Below are 23370 nucleotides of genomic sequence, written 5' to 3' on the forward strand. Positions count from 1 at the left end.
ACACAATTTTCACAGAAATCAAAATCTAGAGAGCTATTACTCATACCTTCTACCATACCTTTACCATGAATTATTCGAAGGCCCTTCTCTCCAATATGTCCAAGCCTTTGATGCCACAGCATGGTCTTCTCTCCAGGGACCACTAGATTTTCAACTCTACTTTCAAGAACCATAGAACTGTTGCACCCATCAACAACAGTGCTACCTTGCAGCTTGTAAAGAGTTTCAGTCTGAATTCCCCACATCAATACCAGTGCTCCCCGAACCATCTTGCAGGTATCCTTCTCGAACACTGTTTTTACACCTGCATCATCCAACTTGCTTACAGAAATCAGATTTCTGGCCAATGCAGGAATATGCAGAACACCCGGAAGTGTTCTAACCCTTCAACCTTGCAACTTCATCTTTACTTTTCCGTGACCAATGATTCTAGCCTTCCTATCATCTCCTAAGAAGACATAACCACCATCGTATTTCTCATACTCGCAGAACCACTCTCTATGGGGAGTGAAGTGAAAGGATGCACCTGAGTCAATCAACCATGCCTCATGATCTACATGTGTACTTGAAGAAGCCAAGTACACATCCCCACCTTCATCTGAGGTGGTTTTCACCTCTGCAGAAGGAGCATCATCTGATCCCTTTCCTTTATCAGGAGCTTTAGATTTACAGTCCCTTTTGAAGTGCCCTTCCTTTCCGCATTTCCAGCACACCACCTTTACAGGTTTTCCTGGAGATTTAGATCTCCCACTCGATGACTTATTTTTGTTTCTATTCTGGGACCGTCCTCGTATAGACAAGGCATCACCATTCTGCCTCTCCATATTTTTCTGTCTCATCTCCTCCGTCAGCAAGGTTGAGACTATTTCATCAAACTGCAAAGCAGTTGCATTGCTACCTATTGCAATAACCAGACTATCCCACGAATCTGGTAGAGAACACAACAAACTGATGCACTTATCTTCATCTGAAATTTTAATATCAACAGACGCTAACTGACTTACCACAGTATTAAATGCGTTTAGATGCTTTGTCACCGAGTCTCCATCTTTCATCCTCAAGTTATACAACTTTTTCCGCAGGAACAGTTTATTCACCAGAGACTTAGATTGGTACAAAGTCCCTAACTTGTCCCACAAAGCCTTCGCCATAGCTTCCCCTGATACATTCAAAAATACTGAATCTGAGACACACAATCGTATTGTGCTCTTTGCCTTCCAATCCAACTTCTTCCATTCTTCATCGGTCACTCCCGTTGGTTTAGTACCTGGATCTACCGCGATCCATTGATCTTTATCCACCAACAGATCCTCCATCTTGAGTTTCCACAACTCAAAACTCTGACCATTGAACTTCTCCATCTCTATCTTTCCACCGCTTGCCATCTTCTTTCACCACCAGAATCGATCTCGCAGATCTCCCAGTGAACAGGGTCTACCACAGGCCCGAGCAAAACCCCTCAGCAACAAAGGCGTCCCCTTGAAGCCAAAACAACTTTGATACCAAATGTAGGTTTTAACCCCGTACAGAAATTACCTACATACGAATTCTAAATCACAGAAAAATAAACAATGTGAGAGAATAACACATATACACAAAGATTTTCCCCTGGATCCCAAAACTGGGACTACCAGCTTGATTTTTCATTATATTCCTTTCAATGTTACAATACAGATTTATACATTCTGAAGCATCCAATACCATGGACCGAAAACTATCGCATCCAAAACCAAGGACCCAAAAACCATAGGTAGGTTCGCCCAACCTAATATAGGGTCCAAAAAAAATTTTCCCAGGGCGCTGCCCCGACTGTGTAGAGGGGGGCTACCCGCCCCCTTCAAACCCCCTGGACAGGAGGGGCTGCTGCCCCCCCTATGACCCCCCCGCTGCGCAATCGACGCAACAAAGGGGGGGCTCCGCCCCCCCTATAACCCCCCGGTTCACTATGTGCGTTAGTCGTGGAAAGAATATAACACAACCCAACAGGTTTGCTTTTGTAGAATATCCAGATATTCATGCAGAAATATTGAATAGGTCTAGTTTATAACCTACAAACTGAAGATTAAAGGAAATACTCACAACCATATCCTCTTGATTGAAGCAAGCTCTTCCCCCATTGAAAGCATGATTATGATTCAGTATCTTATTTATATGAAGGAATTATACAACATGGATACCAATAGGTTTCCTAAAATTTCTTGTATCTCTAGTGAAAAGCCCTCACCTTTGGCTCAAGAAAGGGTGGCATACAGATTCCCATACTTTTCGTCAACACTTCTACCTTGCTCCGTTGGATCAGGTGAGACACTTTCAACCGTTGATTTTAAGTGTAACTGCTTTTTCCAAATATCGGTTGAGTTGCCTTATTTTCACCAAGATATTTTTACTGCTTTTTCCATTCTTTTATGTCACTCTTAAAGATATTTTTCTGCTTTTTCCCATCCTTTCTATTGCTTTTCCTCCTCTTCATCGTACCTCAACCTTTCATTTCGTTTGTCATAATTCAAACGTTACTCGCCATTTTCTTCAAGTTGCCCTGACGCCTTTTAGCTATTATGTTCATTCTTCCTGAGAAACAAAACTTTGACTGCACGTACCAATGAAAGGTAAGTTATATTATTTAGTAATCATAATTCTTTCAGATGGTAAGAACTCGTAACACAACACATTTCGTGTTTTGGATTTATTTTTTTTTGCAGATCATGAGCCAAGTTTGTAAGGCAAAAACTGCTTGCGCTGCCTGCAAATTCGAGAAAAAGAAATGCTCGGAGAAATGCGTTCTCGCACCATATTTCCTGCAGAATGATCCAGACAAGTTCATGTTGGTGCACAGATTATTTAGAACTGGCCATGTCATCAAACTACTACAGGTTCATTGGAAAAATTATTTAGTACCACTCAAAACATTATTTTGTTGAAATGAAAGAATTATTAGCTTGGTTTATTTAATCAACTTTTTACCACTTTTTCCCATTTTTCCTATTACTTTTCTTTACTGCTTTTTCCCATTCTTTCTATTACTTTTCCTCCTCTTCATCGTACCTCAACCTTTGGTTTCGTTTGTCATAACCCTGTTTTCTTCATTACGACTTCCAGCAATGTCCTTTTCCTCACCAATGTGAGCTGGATTCTGCTGCAACTGTGAGATTGGATTCTCTCCACTCATTGAATCCTATGGAAAGGCACTGTAGCTCAAAGAAAAGAGAGCCGGTAACACAAGAAAGCACACAAGAGAACTGCACAGCAATCTTGGTGTAGTAATGCCAGGCTTCTTCTCCAAAAAGTGACTATCAAAGTCCTCTCCATATTCAAACACGACCTGAGAAAAGTGGCGCCTGGAGCTAGCCATATCCATAACTACTTTAATTCCAATTTAGTTTTGCTCACATAATAATTCACTGTGATTCGCAGCTCTGGAGCTCGAATAGTTATTTGATCTTTATCCAATTTTGCTCAAATTTCACATGGAGAGGCTCGCTTCTGTGGAGTACCTGAACATTTACGATGTTATCTAAAAAGCAAGATGTGTTGGAGCTTGTTTTCGCCAAAAATTGCGCCAACGGTCGATTTCTACAATCATATTCATGACGCATTGACTGTGCAGGATTCCGCGATTTGGCTCTGAAGGAGCCGAGCCTAAGCATTCGATTTTCATGACATTTTTCTGGACAAGCCTAGATTTTCGACTATTAACTCTAAATATTTTAACCGTTTTGAGTTTCAAGAAAAGTGTGCAACGGTTTACCGTGTAGTCATGAATAGTATCGCAGAAAGAGTTATGAGATGAGATATGGGGCTCCTTATGACATGCCTTATATTCTGAGTACCACATTTATGAATTCGGGAGCAGTGTATTTAAATGTAAAGAAATAATCATTCCAGTTGAATTTAATTTGAATTTCCATTTTTAGAAATGTTTTGGAATATTTGGGAATGAGATGGACCCATAGGAATGAAGTTAGATTAGTTTGGTGATTAATAAGGTTATTTTATTTTTTATTAATCACTTTAATTCTTCTAGAAAAATTAATAAGGTTATTTTATTTGTTATTAATCACTTTAATTTTTCTAGAACAATTTGATTTAATGATCCTATCGGCCTCTCTTTGTACCTTTTGGGACAATTGCTAGTAAATAAAACAATATATATAACAAGTCTGGAAACCTTAACTATTGATCCCATGTCGTAGTTTCCATCCAAACTCTTTTCTATAACTTCCTCTATGTCGTTAGCTTTTTCATCCATCTCCACATGGCGTTTCACCTATACATGACGTCAACCATATATTTAATTTTGGTGAGTGACAATTGAAAATGGCAAAGCATGTTGTTCGTTAAATGATTTATCATAATTAATTATCTTACCCATTGAATGAGGTCAACCTCCTCTTCACTTAGGAGGAGGTTAAACTCCATCGAAGCCTCCATCCACGATGAAGTAAAGGTAAGATATGCAGAAAAAACCCGGTGACGGGGAGCCAATAAGTTAACCTGATCAACCCCATTGGTTCAGAAAAACAAAATTGACATAAGGAAGGTGTAAAAACTATGAACCCAAGGGTAAAATAGAAGAAAAGAGCCGAATACTACCAAAATCCAGACTAGAAACTGACAACTTCGTAAACTTAGATAATTTTCTTGTAACCACCCGAGATTGTTTGAACTATATATAGAGAGAGCGGTCCATTGTTATCATGGATTTATGGATTTATGAAGCGGAACAAATATTTAGAGATGTAAATAATTTTCAAATTTTTCATTGTAATTGAGGTTTCACCTCATTGAATTTCATCCCTCTCTATTATTACTATATACATAATTAAGATGAATATATACTAGTATATGTGTGTCTGTGTATGACCATGCACCATGTGCCACCTCTATGTTAAGCACTAAGGGAATTACACATGATTTTCATATAAACACGATTAAAATGTTTTGATCATAAAATATATACTTATATCACTTAAAAAAAGATAGTGAAACGTTTTATTTATATTTTTTATTTTTAAATTCCATGTGTCAACTCCATATTGTGACAACAAAATGATATATAGCAACATAACATCAAAACGTTTTATATATATATATATATATATATATATATATATATATATATATATATATATAGATATATAATTACTTCTTGTTGCTTTATAGCAATTGAAAACACACACACACATATATAATTGTGTTACTTATTAATATTTCTCCTAAATATCACATATCTACTCCATGTTGAAAAATGAAACACTGTTTTGAAATGTCATGTGTCAATTCCATATGGAGAGAAAAATGATACAGAACAACACAACATCATACTAGTTTTGAAATGTCATGTGCCAATTCCATATAGAGAGAAAAATGATACAGAACAACACAACATCAAAATGTTTTAAATATATAATTTTTTTACTTCAATTTGCTTTATAGCAATTGAAAACACACACACACATATATTTGTGTCTATTAGTTATTAATATTTCTCCTAAATATCACATGTCTACCCCATGTTGAAAAATGAAATAATAGTGCATCTTTTTCATATTCCACTTTAAATAGTACTAGTTAACTTAAAATGTTTTTTTTTTTTTTTAAATAATTTTCAATTAATGATTAGCATTGAATTTTTTTTATTAATTACATAAAAAAAAATTGTAAGCTAACACAATATTTTCATATGGTTACATTGGTCATATAAAGAGCACTTGGGACCAACATCCCCACTCACATGACAATCACCAACCACGTTGCCGCAACTAGCCTAATTACACAACATATTGAATGATATAGAAAAAAATTGTTTATATATATATATATATATATATATATATTAATTATTGAATTATAAGAAAGTAGTATTCCATCTAATAAATTATTATTATTATTATTATAAATTCATATAGGAAGTTCCTTCGTGCAATATATGGTAACATATTAATTGTAAAATTGACTATATTGGAATTATAACATTGAAAATAAGAGGATTGGAGGTTGGAAGGCTTAATATAGGGTTAAAGCAATTGTAAGTCCACACAAATTTGGATTTGGGGAAAAGAATATCCTCTTTAAGAGTCTTACGAGTCCTACTATTTAATATGGGCATGACGTAGGTTTTGTAGGTTTTAACCCCATACAGAAATTACCTGCATACGAATTCTAAATCACAGAAAAATAAACAATGCGAGAGCATAACACATAAAACACATATACACAGATATTTTCCCCTGGATCCCAAAACCGGGACTACCAGCTTGATTTTTCATTATATTCCTTTCAATGTTACAATACATATTTATACATGCCGAAGCATCCAATACCATGGACCGAAAACTATCGCGTCCAAAACCAAGGACGAAAAAACCATAGGTAGGTTCGCCCAACCTAATATAGGGTCCAAAAAAAAATTTCCCGGGGCGCTGCCCCGGACCCCGTAGAGGGCGGCTACCCACCCCCCTCAAACCCCCCAGACAGGCAAGGCTGCCACCCCCCCGCTGCGCAATCGACGCAACGAAGGGGGGCTCTGCCCCCCCTCTAATTCCCCGGTTCACTACGTGCATTAGTTGTGGAAAGAATATATCACAACTCAACAATCTCTCACTTGTTGTTTTCTTTCCACAGGAGAGCTTAGTCATTTTTCCAGCCCTGAAATGCCCATTGTTTCTCTACACCAAGAGAACTTCTTAGAGCTCACAGATTTTGTCAATGCATCTGCAGTATTCTTCAAAGTGTCCACCTTTACAAGCAACACCTTTTTGTCTTCTATCATATCCCTCACAAAGTGATACTAAACATCAATGTGCTTTGTCTTTGAATGATAAGCAGGGTTCTTTGCCAAGAAAATTGCACTTTGGTTGTCACAGTCTATTCTTATAGCTCCCCATACTAACCACATACTTGAACACAAGCTCTGCAACCAAACTGCTTCCTTGCTTGCATGAGTGGCTGCCATGTATTCTGTCTCTGTAGTTGATAGTGCCACTATAGATTGTTTCTTACTCATCCAACTGACTGCACCTCAAAATAGGTTAAACACATACCCACTTGTAGATCTTCTCTGATCCAGATCTCCAGCCCAGTCTGCATCAACAAAGCCACGAATATCCAACACTCTGTCTAATCCTGGTCTTCCTTAGTAGCACAAACCATAATCACTAGTGCCACGTAAATACCTGAAAACCTGCTTCACTGTTGTCCAGTGCTCCTTCCCTGGTTTTTACATAAACCTGCTCAATACTCCCACTGCATGTGCAATGTCTGGTCTAGTACAGACCATTGCATACATCAAGCTACCGACTGCACTCGCATATGGAACATGGCACATGTCCTCTTCCTCTTCTTGTGTCTTGGGACACTGTTCAGCAGATAACCTCACACCTACAGGAATAGGAACCTTCACCAATTTACTATCTTGCATATTAAACCTCTGCAGTATTATCTCGACATACTTCCTCTGGTTTAACTAGAGCTTCCTCTTTGCCCGATCTCTTTTAATTTCCATGCCCAAAATATAGTTTGCAGCACCAAGATCTTTCATGTCGAATTTGGAGGACAATTGGATCTTCAAGTCCTGGATAATTTCTTTGTCATTTCCAACCAGCAACATATCATCCACATACAAGACCAGATAAATAACACGGTCACCAATTAATTTAAAATACACACAGTGATCTCCTTTGCCTCCAGTGAAGCCAAGTCCCCGTATAAATGTATCAAATTTCTGATACCACATCCTTGGGGACTGTTTTAACCCATACAGAGACTTCTTTAACTTGCATACCAGTTCTTTCTTACCCTTCACTGCAAAGCCTTCAGGTTGCTTCATGTAGATTTCCTCCTCCAAATCCCCGTGAAGAAATGTTGTCTTCACATCCATCTGTTCTACCTCAAAATCAAAAGCAACAGCAACAGATAAAAGTAACCTAATAGAAGTTACCTTGGCAACAGGAGAAAAAATATCACCAAAATCAATTCCTGGCACCTAGGAATAACCTTTTGCTACCAACCGAGCTTTGCATTTCTCCACCTTCCCTTTTGCATTTGTCTTCTTTTTGAACACCCATTTGCTGCCAATGGGTTTCCTTCCAGCCGGCAACTCCACCAGATCCCAAGCCTCATTTTTGTGCGAAGATGCCATTTCGTCAACCATGGCCTCTTTCCAGAGTTTTCCATCCTCTGAATCCACTACTTCCTTCACAGTTCTGGGATCATCATCAGTAACAGACAAAGCCAAATTTGAACAGAAAGCAGATGAACTATACCTTTCTAGCTGCCTTCTTTCTCGAATTGATCTTCTCAGAGCCGGAGTTTGTGGCTCTTCATCTTCTGATTCCTCCTCTGTTGTAGAGTCTGATTCTTCCTCCTTTAGCTCAAACTCTATCTTCTCAGGTTCCTTTGGTTGGAATTCATGTTTAATAACATCTTTCACCTCTCTGAACACCACATCTCGGTTGTACAAAACCTTCCTTGTTACTGGGTTCCAAAGCTTAAAACCCTTTAAACCATCCTTATACCCAGTAAAGATGCACTTTTCAGATTTACTATCCAACTTGGTTCGTTTCTCCTTTGGAACATGTACATATGCATCACATCCAAATACCCTCAGATGTGAAAGAGATGGTTTCTTACTAGTCCATACTTCTTGTGGAGTCTTATCCTGCAACGCTGATGAAGGTGACCTGTTGACCAAGTAACATGAAGTATCCACCGCCTCTGCCCAAAATTCTTGTCCTAACCCAGCACCACTGAGCATGCTTCTTGCCCTTTCCATCAACGTCTTGTTCATTCTTTCTGCGACTCCATTTTGCTAAGGTGTATATGGAGTAGTCTTCTATCGTGCTATACCACACTTCTTACAGAATTCTTCAAATTCTTTGCTGCAAAACTCTCCACCATTATCTATCCTTAGCACCTTTATCTTCTTCTCTGTTTGATTTTCCACCAGAGCCTTAAATTCTTTACCCTGTCAAAGACTACAGATTTCTTCTTAAGGAAATATATCCATGTATTCCTTGAGAAGTCATCTATAAATGATACATAGTACACAGACTTACCCAGTGATGGAACTTTCACAGGTCCAAACACATCATTATGTACAACCTCTAATATTTGTTTCGCCCTCTTAGCACCAGAGGGGAAACTAACTCGATTTTGCTTCCCATATACACAATTTTCACAGAAATCAAAATCTAGAGAGCTATTACTCATACCTTCTACCATACCTTTACCATGAAGTATTCGAAGGCCCTTCTCTCCAATATGTCCAAGCCTTTGATGCCACAGCATGGTCTTCTCTCCAGGGACCACTAGATTTTCAGCTCTACTTTCAAGAACCATAGAACTGTTGCACCGATCAACAACAGTGCTACCTTGCAGCTTGTAAAGAGTTTCAGTCTGAATTCCCCACATCAATACCAGTGCTCCCCGAACCATCTTGCAGGTATCCTTCTCGAACACTGTTTTTACACCTGCATCATCCAACTTGCTTACAGAAATCAGATTTCTGGCCAATGCAGGAATATGCAGAACACCCGGAAGTGTTCTAACCCTTCAACCTTGCAACTTCATCTTTACTTTTCCGCGACCAATGATTCTAGCCTTCCAATCATCTCCTAAGAAGACAACCACCATCGTATTTCTCATACTTGCAGAACCACTCTCTATGGGGAGTGAAGTGAAAGGATGCACCTGAGTCAATCAACCATGCCTCATGATCTACATGTGTACTTGAAGAAGCCAAGTACACATCCCCACCTTCATGTGAGGTGGTTTTCACCTCTGCAGAAGGAGCATCATCTGATCCCTTTCCTTTATCAGGAGCTTTAGATTTACAGTCCCTTTTGAAGTGCCCTTCCTTTCCGCATTTCCAGCACACCACCTTTACAGGTTTTCCTGGAGATTTAGATCTCCCAATCGATGACTTATTTTTGTTTCTATTCTGGGACCGTCCTCGTATAGACAAGGCATCACCATTCTGCCTCTCCATATTTTTCTGTCTCATCTCCTCCGTCAGCAAGGCTGAGACTATTTCATCAAACTGCAAAGCAGTTGCATTGCTACCTATTGCAATAACCAGACTATCCCACAAATCTGGTAGAGAACACAACAAACTGATGCACTTATCTTCATCTGAAATTTTAATATCAACAGACGCTAACTGACTTACCACAGTATTAAATGCGTTTAGATGCTTTGTCACCGAGTCTCCATCTTTCATCCTCAAGTTATACAACTTTTTCCGCAGGAACAGTTTATTCACTAGAGACTTAGATTGGTACAAAGTCCCTAACTTGTCCCACAAAGCCTTCGCCGTAGCTTCCCCTGATACATTCAAAAATACTGAATCTGAGACACACAATCGTATTGTGCTCTTTGCCTTCCAATCCAACTTCTTCCATTCTTCATCGGTCACTCCCGTTGGTTTAGTACCTGGATCTACCGCGATCCATTGATCTTTATCCACCAACAGATCCTCCATCTTGAGTTTCCACAACTCAAAACTCTGACCATTGAACTTCTCGATCTCTATCTTTCCGCCGCTCGCCATCTTCTTTCACCACCAGAATCGATCTCGCAGATCTCCCAGTGAACAGGGTCTACCACAGGCCCGAGCAAAACCCCTCAGCAACAAAGGCGTCCCCTTGAAGCCAAAACAACTTTGATACCAAATGTAGGTTTTAACCCCGTACAGAAATTACCTGCATACGAATTCTAAATCATAGAAAAATAAACAATGCGAGAGCATAACACATAAAACACATATACACAGAGATTTTCCCCTGGATCCCAAAACCGGGACTACCAGCTTGATTTTTCATTATATTCCTTTCAATGTTACAATACATATTTATACATGCCGAAGCATCCAATACCATGGACCGAAAACTATCGCATCCAAAACCAAGGACCAAAAAAACATAGGTAGGTTCGCCCAACCTAATATAGGGTCCAAAAAAAAATTTCCCAGGGCATTGCCCCGACCGTGTAGAGGGGGGCTACCCGCCCCCTTCAAACCCCCCGGACAGGGGGGGCTGCCGCCCCCCCCATAACCCCCCCGCTGTGCAATCGACGCAACAAAGGGGGGGCTCTGTCCCCCCTATAACCCCCCGGTTCACTATGTGCGTTAGTCGTGGAAAGAATATAACACAACCCAACAGGTTTGCTTTTGTAGAATATCCAGATATTCATGCAGAAATATTGAATAGGTCTAGTTTATAACCTACAAACTGAAGATTAAAGGAAATACTCACAACCATATCCTCTTGATTGAAGCAAGCTCTTCCCCCATTGAAAGCACGATTATGATTCAGTATCTTATTTATATGAAGAAATTATACAACATGGATACCAATAGGTTTCCTAAAATTTCTTGTATCTCTAGTGAAAAGCCCTCACCTTTGGCTCAAGAAAGGGTGGCATACAGATTCCCATCCTTGTCTCGGTGGACCATTGGAGAAATATTATCACATCAAATAAGGAGAAATTATGTGGAAATAGAGAGAGAGGGAAAAAGGAAGCTATGATAATATAATTAGGTGATCAACTCCAATGTAGAAAACAAAAATTATGGCTCTATATTGATTAGTGTTAAGAAGAAAATGAAAATTGCTAAGATTATAACTAATTCTTATGAGCTTCATGGTGAAGCTATTTGTTAATGAATTTTTAAAATGCCCTGGAAAAAAAGAGTTTGTAACTTATGAGATCCTATAAAGGTTGAAGATGAAAAGTAATTTCTCTTATATTGTCCATCATCTTATACTCACATTTGATCTAATTTTCAAAATATCTATCACACTGCGAACCTTATTTATTTTTAACTCAATGAAACTATGATGATATAGAAACACTTTTCTCACATTTTTTTTCAATATAAAAATAAAATGTTGAAGAGTTCCTATTAATCTCTTATATTTTTAAGGTTCAATAGACCATATATGTCTTATGGGACATTGATCTTATCATCATAATAGTAATAATAATAGTATATGTCAGTTGGAAGTATTTGGAGTGGTTGAGAAAAAAGGTGTGATCCTCACTACCTTTATTATATTAGGATTTTAAGAACATTATTTTATTTTGTTTTGGGTTATTTTGTTGGAACTAATAACCTCAATACGAAATGGTGTCTTTAAAAACTACTTGTGGATTAAGATAGAATTAAGATTAATATTAATATAATAATTGTCTCCTCATGGGATAAGAGTGGTTGGAACAATGACATGTTATCCCCTCCAACTAGTTTCAAATTCCATAAGGAAAGTTACTAATTAAACATGGTAAAAGGTGGTATAATGACAACCACTTGACTTAATCCAAGAAATATTGATTCACCATAATAATAATAATAATAATAAAACATTTAAAAAACAACATCACATATAAATAATATCTAATAATATTATTTCAATATATCTTATATTTATCCCAATAACTTTAATTTTAATTATAATATTAAAATTGAAATGAGAATAAAGAAAAAAACATAAAAAATTAAATAAAAAATTAAATGATTTTAGAAACAATGTTTCATAAAATGTAAATTAATTGCATCCATAAGCACATTTTATAGTCAAGATTGAGAGAAAAATGTGATTTTTTTCTTGCTCAAAATGGAGTTGATACATATATCCTTTAAAATAAACACAAAATGGTATCTAAATAAATAAAACAATGTTAATTATAATGAATATAAAAATTAAAAAAAAATGAATTAGCTACATTTTTACCACATATACATATATTCACAATTAAATATATAACACATACTGGGATATTGTCAACCTAATTTATGATATAACAATTTATTGTTCTTAAACAAATCATTTTTAGTATGAATTATTATAATTATAAATAATATAATCAATAAATTTAAAGAGTTAAGATATATTTTAAGTGTTTAGGAAAAGATGAGAATTGTAAATCATATAGTTGATAATCCTAAAATAAGAAGGGACACATAAAATTAATATTGAATTTATTGAAATATTAAATAACATCTTCATAGCAAATCAGTATATTATTTAGGATTTGAATAATTTATGTATTTCCTTAAATGCAGTTTTAATATTGAAAATGAATTTAACTCTAGAAAATAAAGGTCATTTAAGAATAAATAGCATAAAATTAATTAGATAAAATGGTATGTGTTATAAAAAAATAATTTATTTTATTAAATAAAGTACCTTATATTTTTAACATAAAGTGTATTTATCTTTTTGCATATAATTACACTTCATTTAAAAAAAATATCAACAATATGAAAATGAAAATGCTAATAATTTAAAATTTATTAATGAGTAACCCAAATATAATGTAACGAATGAATGAATTAGTCACATTTTTTTATCACATTTATTCATGTCCATATACATAACACAATCTTATATTGTCAGACTAATTTATGATATTATTTTATTATTTCTAAATAAATAATTTTATTATGAATTTTTATAAGTATATAATTAATAAATTTAAAAAGCTAAGATCTATTTTAACTATTTTCATTGATAGTGAACGGATGATAATTATAAATCATAAGGTAGATAATCCTAAATGCATAGTAATAAAATGATTTTACTGAAATATTCAAATAACGTTTTCATATCAATTAAAAGATATTATTTATATTCAAATAACGTTTTCATATAAATTAAAAGATATTATTTACGATTTCAATAATTTTTATATTTCCTTAATTTCACCATAATACTGAAAATGAAATTAATTCTAATAAATAAAGATATTTAATTCCAAATCACATAGAATATTTAAATGAGAAGGTAAATATTATATAAAAAGTAATTTCCTTTATTAGTTAATATTTCTTCACTTTTAACCTCAAATGTAATCATACTTTTGTGTAATCATACTTTTGTGTATAAATGTAAATGAAAATAAAAATACTAATATTTTGAAATTCATTCACAAGGAATTAGAATTTAGTTGCAGGACTGAGCTCACATTGTTTACCACATATATTCAAAACTATACACATAATGCACATTTTGATATTGTCATTTTTGTTGATGTTATTAAATAGATTTTTTTATATAAATTCTTATAGATATTATAATCATTAAATTTAAATAATTGAGATATATTTTCACCATTTTAATAGTTTATTGCAGAATGATAATTGTAAAGCATCCTACATATAATCCTTAAATGATACTCTTTTATATGTGCATCTATTTGTAAAAATTTCTTTGCAATTCTTTATATAAAGTTATACATATTACACTTTTACATTGATATATAATTGGTTTAATTATGAATTTTTATGCATGAATCTTTTTAGCTAACATGGTTCATGGTTCCTTTGGGTGGATTGAGCTTATTAAACACATGTATTTTAATTAAATATATAGAAAGAGATGTGGTTTTATGAGTGATTATATATATGTGTTTCCATATAATTATAATATATGTTTTTGAGTTCATGATTTTGTGTATAATAAAATATATAGATTCCGACATTCTTATGTAATTGTATATACATTATTATGTTTTTATATAAATACATAATTTAAATAAAAAATGAAGATATGTCTAGTAGAGAAACCTTAAAATGGTTGTAGAATTTGTATTAAGAACTATATTTCAAGTTTAATATAATATCATAGATTATATATATGTGTGTGCCTGTGTGTGTGTGCGTGTGTCTTATATTTTTATTTATCTATTTTAATGCTTTGAATTAAGTGTCATTTAAGTTAAAACAATAAAAAAATGCATTAATTAACTCAAAATTATATATACATAGCAGTCAAATATTATATAATAAACATATAACATAAAAAGCGTATGTATATAAACTAATTTAAATTATGCCTACTTTAATGCTAGAAATATAAATGTATTGTTTTATTTTTTGTATATTAATTTGTCAATCATCCCTTAAATATAATAAAGGTTTTTTAAGTTATGTGTTCTATATGGTATTTAAAATTAAAAAATTATAATTATATTTATATATGTGTATTTTTTAACTTATAGAAGGAATAATCTTTTTGAAGGGAATACCTAGAGATTTTTAAAGTTATGTACTTTATAGAGTATTTGTAATGCCCCGGGATAAAAATGTAAATATTTGATTTACTGTGGTAAAGTGAACCTGTTATTATTATCTGTTTAAAAATTTAAATATAATTTGTTTTCATTATGAGATGTAAGAAGTGTTTGCTTAAAGGAAGGTAATTCTCAAGGAGGAAGTTGTCCTCTTGAGGTGGGAAAGAGAGTTGTTGTGAAAGCAACCCTAACTACCTCCCCTAACTGGAAGAGTTTCCAGAGAAAAGGGAGGGGGGAGGGAAAAATCTGCGCTGTAGAGACAGGCAGAGTAAGGAAAAGAATCCAATAAGGAAAGAAAAGTGGCTAAGTCTGGTGATGACCAGATAGCCCTGCTCGCTGTACGAGCAACTTGCAGAAGACTGTGGTCTAGCAAGAAGCAAGGGGGGAGATTCTGGTCTTGAAGGATGAATCTCATGGTCGGGTGGTTTGAAAGACAGTAGACCCTGATTCGGGTGACTGACAGAAACGACTTTTCAGCCGGAGAATTCCAGGTACGTAAGAAACCCCTGGGTTGGGACTATTTTGGAAGCTTTATAATGTTATTTTTTTTTCCTCTTTATATTGTGAAAGGGGAGTGGGAGAATTTTCTTACAGGGAACCAGGACGGGAAATTGAGCGGAGGTATGGTTGTCCTCCTAAAGAAACCTTTACTGATGCAAGAGTTTAGTTGTTTGTGAAGAGTTTGAATCTTGTTTCTTTAAAAAAAATTCTGGGAGTTAATGCATGAGTGGTCTGTTGGGAAATCATTCTCAAAGATTATAGAAATAATGGAAAACAGAAAACTTAGAGACTCACCATAGATTCAGAGTCTTCAAAAAGATTGTCATTATAGCAAACAAAATACATTCCATAAACAACAGAAAGACCAACAGGGTTCTTTCTCTAATCTCTTCACATGCCTTATTACCAAGAAACGCAGAAAAGTTTAACATTTCAAATTAGAACCCCGGAAACATTCGTGGAATGAAAATATATTTAGACTTTAAAGAGAACTTTGAGGAGCATAGTCGCAACCGCGAGGGTATGCAGACTTCAAGACCAGAGTCTAATTTCTCCTATTAGCATGCAGATAAAAATCTATAAGACAGCAATGTAAACACACAAATACACATGTATAGCGACAGCGGGGCAATCTTGAAAATCTCGGCCATGGGAACAAGTAAACAAGAGAGAATGCATAAAGGAATAAACCTGGGATCTAAGGAGCTAATTTCAGGTAATGAACCTGTAGGATATACGAACAAGAGTCTAGTAGTGAGAAGAGTCGGACTTATAATCTTTGTCAAAACACATAAACCTGCTAAGCATAAACTCTTTTCCAACATGCGGCAATCAATACACAGTGTACCATACAATATGAAATGAAAACCCCGCTGGCAAACTGAGGAATGTTCAAAACAACATTATATATATATATTTACAAAAATGCACTGTCACAGTCATAAATATCATAATTCAACAACTCATGAACCTTAACGAGGGTTCATATATTAAGAATATCAAGGAATATGGTAAGGCGCCGCAGGGAAGGTGCTCATCCCTCAACCACAGAACTCAGGTCGTAAAGACCAGACCAACAGTAGAAGAACTGGAGCATATATAAATATAATGTGCATGGCCAGTCTTGAAAACCGTAGGGAGCCACAAAATATTCACCAAGGGAAATAACCTGAATAAAATTATTTAACGATGGATCAATTACATAGCAAATGTTTAAGAGAGCTCGAGGGCTCATCAAAATATGGTTAACAGTTCAAAACCCTTTTCGAGGGATGGAATTCCCAATCCTTATCGGAGCTAGGCAAGCCTGCCAGGCTCAAAATCTGCCAAAACTCTGTGCAATAGGCAAAATAGAGAATCCGTAAGGGGTTGGGCCAGAAGGCCATCACTAACCAAAAAGAAAAGAACCCTTCATTCCATACAAAGAACCCCTTCATTTCTGTTGTAGAATGATTAAGTAACAAATAGAATGCGGAAAATTCGTAGGAACATACCTGTCAGCCGAGCACTGAGAGGATAGGACCCAGAAGCTGAGCAGCTCCACCCGCACCCATGCATCTCTTGCTAGAGGAAGACCCATATTCCTCATCCACAGAAATAGAGACAAGCCTGAAGCAAGCTAGAATTACGGGCCGAACAGAAAACAAAGGAAAACAGTAAAGGGTGTGGAAAAATCAAAGAAAAACGTAAAGATAGCCTAGTGAATTCTTACCACAAGGCAGCTGCTGTTAAAAACAAGGTCCAAATCGATCCGAAACTTGGCAAAGCATCAGAGCCATAGCCATTCATCGTCAAGAAGAGGTTTTGAGTGTGTTTGGCGCCAAGAAGGAGAATGGAGCTGTAGCAAGGCCGAGGACAAATGCTTTTGGAAACATCAATGGAACGATTAACTGAGTAGATGTGTATCGAGCCAGCCTCGCCCTCGGATGGGCTACCTTGCTTCCACACTGTCGATGCGGGGAGCCTGAGGGCGTGGAAGCAGAGGGTACGTAGACCATACCCTCATCACGTGAACGAGCCAACAGAAGTAAATGCCAAGGCCAGGTGTAAGGAGCAGCTTTACCAGCATTAAATCCGGCAGATAATACTCTGCCCTCCGTGGGATATTTCCAATTGCACTCATAAATGACAAGATATTTTTACTCATAGCCATTTCTATTGTGATGCCTGCACGTAGGTAGTATTAAAGTTGAAATGTTTGCTTCAGAAGCATGCAAGGGTGGTATAGGATATGTCTATTTGTAAAAAAAAAAAATTATTACTCGTAGATTAATTCGTGGGTACATTATAGTATTCAAAATTAATATTCAAACAATGAAAAATTATATAGAGAGAGATTGTGTAACTTATAGATGAAATAGTCTTTTTCATGGTAATCCGACAATAAAATTTCAAGCAAGAATTGCAATTTCAAGAAAGAATAATCTTTTTCACGCCTCTAGATTTTCGAAGTTATGTACTCTATATAGTATTCAAAATTACTATTCAAACAATGAAAAATTGTATATAAAGAGATTGATTGTGTAACTTACAAACAAAAAAGTCTTTTTCATGATACAATTTCAAGCAAGAATGTGATTTTTTGTTTTTAAAAATACATTTTCAACTGATCAATAGATTCAACACCCTGAAAACTTGAATTCTACAAATTAAACAACTAAAGTTTTTAAATATCTCTATCAAATTTTGATTAAAAAAAAATAAAATAAAATATGATGTTTAAATCTTCTAAATAACTTAGTATTCTACATTTTGGTCTTTTTTAGGTATAAGTTTTTTAGCAATTTTCTATGAAATGTGGCAAAAATTGGTTGGAATTGCAAATTTTAGCCTAATCATCTACACAATCCAAGTGGTCAAGGAGATTTTCAATACCTTCAATCCATTTATATATTAAAATACAATTTAAACTATAAATATATATATATATATATAAATCAACCCATTTTAACCATTAATCTATCAGGGAACAAGATAGACCAAATCTATTGAGTTGCAATTTTTTTTCTAAATTTAATACTTTAAAAAATGTGTACTCAAAATTTGATCCAAGTTTTCAATATTCTTAATATTTAAAACTTTAAAAGGTTAACTTTTAATTAAAAACTTATATTAATTTGTAAAGGGTTAAATTTTAATAAAATGGTTATGTTTCTTCCCTATTTCGATATTAATGAATGCACTTTTGTATATCAATTTAATTAATTAAATTAAATACGAAGAAAAAAAAATTAATTATCATTTTTAATATAGCAATTTAATTAATTAAATTAAATACGAAGAAAAAAACGTAATTATATTTTTAAAAGAATTTTATTATCAAATAGTCTGTATAATTTTGATAATATAGTTGGTATAAGTTTAATAATTAAAAATATAATTTTGATATTATAGGTGGTATAGGTTTAATAATTAAAAAAAATTATAAATTTAAATTGTTTAAGTTTAATATCTGAGAGCAATCACAATTTCTAGTTGAAAGAAATATAAATATGTACATCTTTGAAAACTACGGAGAAAAATCAACAAATATAGAATTAAAATGTTTCATAATATATTTATGAAAATGTATATGAATAGCCTACGAATCATATAAAACAGGAAAAACAACATTGTCTTGACGGGCCTGATTCACAGAAATGAGCGAACTGCTTTACGGGTCCATTGATGGATCTGCTGGAAGTATTAAGTCATCTCCCTATTTGTGGTATGTTAGAGCTGTTATCAGCCCACTCCATCGCCCGATTGGACATCGCCCGTGGTTGGAGATCGCCCGGTTGCAAATCTGCATGTTCGATACGTCCAGCACCCTCCAAAATGAGAGGAGAGGGACTATTATTCTCATTTTCATATGTGATGGCATCTTTTATCTCTGCCACTACTTCAGACACGCTTGGCCTACAAGATGGTGTACCCTCCACACATCTAAGCGCTACTCTCGCAACCTTAACTATTGATCCCATCTCGTAGTTTCCGTCCAACCTCTTGTCTATAATTTCCTCTATGTCGCTAGCGTTTTCATCCATCTTCACATACGGTTTCACCTATACATGACGTCAACATAATATCTAGTGAGTGACGATTGAAAATCGTAAATTTCATTAATGTTAATCGGATTCCTTACCCATCGAATTAGGTTAACCTCTTCTTCACCCAGATTTGCATTTATGGGGGATCTGCCGCATATGATTTCCAACAACACCACTCCAAAGCTATATACATCACTCTTCGCAGTCAACATTTGAGTCCGGAAATAACTGCACAACATACCGAACAGAAAAACAGAAAATTAAAAGAACCTGTACAATATCAAGAATATTGCACAGAGAGAGGAGGGCATATGAATATATACTCTGGATCGAGGTATCCTATTGTTCCCTTTACTGTAGTGTTAATATAAGAAGGCTCTGAGATCCTTGAGAGACCAAAATCGGCAACCTTTCCATTCATATTGGCGTCTAAAAGGATATTGGCAGACTTAACATCCCTGTGAATTATCTTTGGAGTGCAACCCATGTGCAGGTATTCCAGTCCTTTCAACACAAAGAGGAGGTGGATCACATTAAAATTATTCTTAAAACATTATTTATTGGAATGTAAGATCGAAAGTAGATATATCACATAGATGTACCAACCTTGTATCACATAGATGTACTGTGCACTAATTTATTTAAAGACTTACCTTGCGCTGCATCTAAAGCTATTTTGAGCCTTGTTTTCCAATTTAGAGGGGAAAGCTCTGCGCTACTACCTGGAAAACAATTTCAGATCAGATATACTTTTTTTTAAACATATTTTTGGAATTATTTTTAGTGTATACAACAACTCAATAAAACAATAACAATATTTGTTATTGTTTAGTAACATATTTACCATAAAGGTGATCCCGTAAGGACCCTTCAGACATATACTCGTATATAAGCATAACCTCTTTCGATTGATTACAGAATCCGAGTAGCGAAACCAAATTCTTATGATAGAGTTTAGAAAGAAGATCAACCTGTTTTATCAAGTGAAACCACTCAAGTTTATTATACACACATAATAATGTCGATATAATTAAAAATATTATGATTTAAAAACCCTAGAACTACCTCATTCTGGAATTGGTGAACTCCTTCTATAGAGAACAATGAGAGGACTTTTACAGCGATATTCTTTCCTTCTCGCAATTTACCGAGAAAGACTGATCCAAATCCGCCTTGTCCAATCTTTTGATTAAAGTTTTGTGTGGCTTCCATTATCTCTTCCAGCTTAAAGGCACGGAGTTTTGTTGTATTTGGGTGCATAATTGTCAAGTAGTCTGCAATCCTTTTACAGTATATCAAAGAAGTGTTTTCACAGGGTAAATTCACAGTATGACTCATGTTAAAATATATCTGAACTTCAAGTTGCTTCCTAACCTTCGTTGAGATTCTGCTTAGTCTTGAATTTCCTCCAATAAACAGCTATAACCAACATGATTGCTAAAGCTATTAAAGCTCCGCTGATGGTTATTCCGATTATAAGCCTGTTCGTTTTTGCTAACAGACAAGGTCAAAAAAAAAATTAAAGAAGAGTTACAAGTGATGTTATAATGTAAAGACAGGTGGAAAGCAAATTGAAATTCTAGTTCCGAAATTTGACTATCTTACATATTTTATTGAATTTCCCAAACAAAAATATAATTTCTTTTGGAAACATCATTAAAAAAATTGCAGACTGAAACAACATAAATAAATTATGGTAAAACTGGTCATGTAAATTTTATTGTAATTCTATATATTCATTTCATGGCTCTAATGTTAGAATGATACAAACCCTTGATTGTCAAAAGAGGTGTATCGAAGATACAGTGCACATACATAACTGCTGTTGGTAGCTGTTATAGCGCGTCTCACTGTATTTGTGTCACTATAAAGGGAGGCCTTCTCCGGGAGATCCTAGACGCAGAGTGTTGGCTGCGTTTGTGTCACTATAAATAAAGGGAGGCCATCTTCGGGAGATCTTACATTGTGCCATCTGGCTGGCTTGGTTTACGGGAGCTCACTGTTTTTGAGATTCCAAGTCTATAATTGAGTGGGCAAATATGAGAGGTTACTTCTCTCCGTCGGGCAAATATGAGAGGTCACTTCTTCTCTCTTTCTCTGGAGTCTTGGAAATCTAGAATTACAACTCTGATCCTTTAAAATTCGACAGCCTATCTTCTTCTCCCTTCTCTGGAGCCTTGGAAATCTAAAATTAGATCCCTGATCCCTGAATTCCACAGCCTATCTATTTCACACATTCACACTTCTACCGAACACAAAATGGTGAAGCAACCCAATTATCTAAAACAGGCTGCTCTTCGGGGGACTGACTGATCTCTTTCCAGTATTTTGAAAACAACATCCTACAGGAGAAAGGACAATTTCAGATTTAAGATCTCAACTTTCCCCGTCGAAGCTCTCTGTTTTCTAGCCTTTCGATGGATTGGATGGATTTGATCGCTGGATGATGTTTCTCTCCACGTCTGTTTGCAGGGTTCCCTGTATCATCATCTTCCCACTTTTCTCCGGATCACTGGAGCCTTTCAGATCCACTTATTAGCATTTGTATTGATGTCTATCTTTTAGTTCTCTTGGCCTTTTATCTCTGGTTTTGTAGGAAGAATCTCTTTACTGTGATAATGGATTATTGCAAGGCTTTCAAAGCAGTTTTTCTGTTACATCTAAGACTGAAGTTTCTCTTTTTAACCTACCCTGTTTTTAGTGGAAATACTGATACATGTTTTCTGTTATAATCACTTTCTTTACTATTAATAGAAAGAGTTTCTTCTTATTGGAAAAAATAATTAAAGGGCCAGGCAATTTCATGTTGAAATATTATTTTCAACTGCAGGGCCAGTCCTTTGCCATACCCCTGCATTGATGAATCCACCATTGCCATACCCCTGCATTGATGAATCCACCATTGCCATACCCCTGTCAAGTCGTTAATCAAAGCAAATCTCCCGTCCTTGTACGCCACCGTAGACATCTCCATGCTATTTTTCAGTGCAGAGACAGAGTAAAAGTTTTTGAACTGCTTCTGAAGCAGTCTTGTGTTTGAGGAGTACAGCAAGATGGCATATCTGGACGCAGACATCCAAGTCTTTGACAACATTGACCATCTCTTTGACATGCCGGATGGATATTTTGGATCAGGATTGCAGTGCAGAGCTCTCTTTAGGCTTGCGTATTGGTAAAGGGACAGTCACGTTTTGCAAAGAAATGTGAATGGAAGTTCTCTGATGTTAGATCTATTTCCGTTAGCCACAGTACTTCCCCTTACTCCGGCTGCAGCACTTTGTAATGGGAGAAGACCAGACCATCGATTCGTATATTTCTGCTGTTTATCACTAGTTAAAACTGATTGCTATGTCCAGGTCTGCGTGTGCCACAGTATCACAGTGGAGGGAAACTTTCATTAGGTGTGCAACAAGATTGCAGTGCCGGTTTCCGTTAGCCCCAGAACATTCCCATTTTGCAGTTAGGTTTATATTGGGAATAATGTAAACCTTGTTTTACTTGGTGTAGAATCGTTTGTAACAGCAGTTTGTTAATATATACAAGTTTTTGTGTCTGAAATTGTCTTCCTGAATTTTGTTTTGTTTTTCTGTGTTTAAAAACAGAGCACTATTCTGTGTGTGAAAAACTCTGTCTCCCATGTTAAAAACAGAGCATTATTCTTTGTTTTGTTCAGTTTTTTTTTGTTGTTCTGGAATTATCAGAAATTCCCAACATTTCACAAGCAGATTTCTGTATGTTTTTGTAAGTTTTATATTTATTATTATCATAGTAC

At 35.3% G+C, this 23370-nt stretch overlaps 2 protein-coding genes across 2 annotated transcripts; both read right to left on the reverse strand.

Moving 5' to 3' along the window:
- Positions 1-19163: 19163 nt before the first annotated feature.
- On the reverse strand, positions 19164-22474 carry LOC149187882 (LEAF RUST 10 DISEASE-RESISTANCE LOCUS RECEPTOR-LIKE PROTEIN KINASE-like 1.4). Its single transcript, XM_089412893.1, has 4 exons — positions 20973-22474; positions 20664-20872; positions 20443-20569; positions 19164-20320 (listed from the first exon to the last, which is right to left on the reverse strand). Exons 1-4 carry the CDS (start codon positions 21028-21030, stop codon positions 20211-20213), a joined length of 504 nt encoding a protein of 167 aa, XP_089269019.1. The 5' UTR covers positions 21031-22474; the 3' UTR covers positions 19164-20210.
- Positions 19260-20085, reverse strand: LOC149187883 (putative LRR receptor-like serine/threonine-protein kinase At5g16900). The gene is made up of 3 exons (XM_089409813.1): positions 19922-20085; positions 19712-19826; positions 19260-19613 (listed from the first exon to the last, which is right to left on the reverse strand). The coding sequence occupies exons 1-3, from the start codon at positions 20083-20085 to the stop codon at positions 19260-19262; spliced, it is 633 nt and encodes a 210-aa protein (XP_089265939.1).
- Positions 22475-23370: the final 896 nt, after the last annotated feature.

This window comes from Pinus tabuliformis, chromosome 3_1, assembly GCF_031772625.1.
Source record: "Pinus tabuliformis cultivar Carrire ecotype Pingquan chromosome 3_1, CPIR1, whole genome shotgun sequence".
Classification (NCBI taxonomy): domain Eukaryota; kingdom Viridiplantae; phylum Streptophyta; class Pinopsida; order Pinales; family Pinaceae; genus Pinus; species Pinus tabuliformis.

What these genes read in the sequence shown, in the direction of transcription:
- LOC149187883 (XM_089409813.1), bottom strand. Translation starts at nt 20,085, where the DNA reads ATGGGTTGCACTCCAAAGATAATTCACAGGGATGTTAAGTCTGCCAAT. An exon ending in ATAGGATACCTCGATCCAGA is followed by an intron (nt 19,827 to 19,921) that starts GTATATATTCAT and finishes TATGTTGTGCAG; the next exon opens with TTATTTCCGGACTCAAATGT. An exon ending in CAAATCTGGGTGAAGAAGAG is followed by an intron (nt 19,614 to 19,711) that starts GTTAACCTAATT and finishes CGTCATGTATAG; the next exon opens with GTGAAACCGTATGTGAAGAT.
- LOC149187882 (XM_089412893.1), bottom strand. Translation starts at nt 21,030, where the DNA reads ATGTTGGTTATAGCTGTTTATTGGAGGAAATTCAAGACTAAGCAGAAT. An exon ending in TAAGCAGAATCTCAACGAAG is followed by an intron (nt 20,873 to 20,972) that starts GTTAGGAAGCAA and finishes AAAGGATTGCAG; the next exon opens with ACTACTTGACAATTATGCAC. An exon ending in TTCACCAATTCCAGAATGAG is followed by an intron (nt 20,570 to 20,663) that starts GTAGTTCTAGGG and finishes TTGATAAAACAG; the next exon opens with GTTGATCTTCTTTCTAAACT.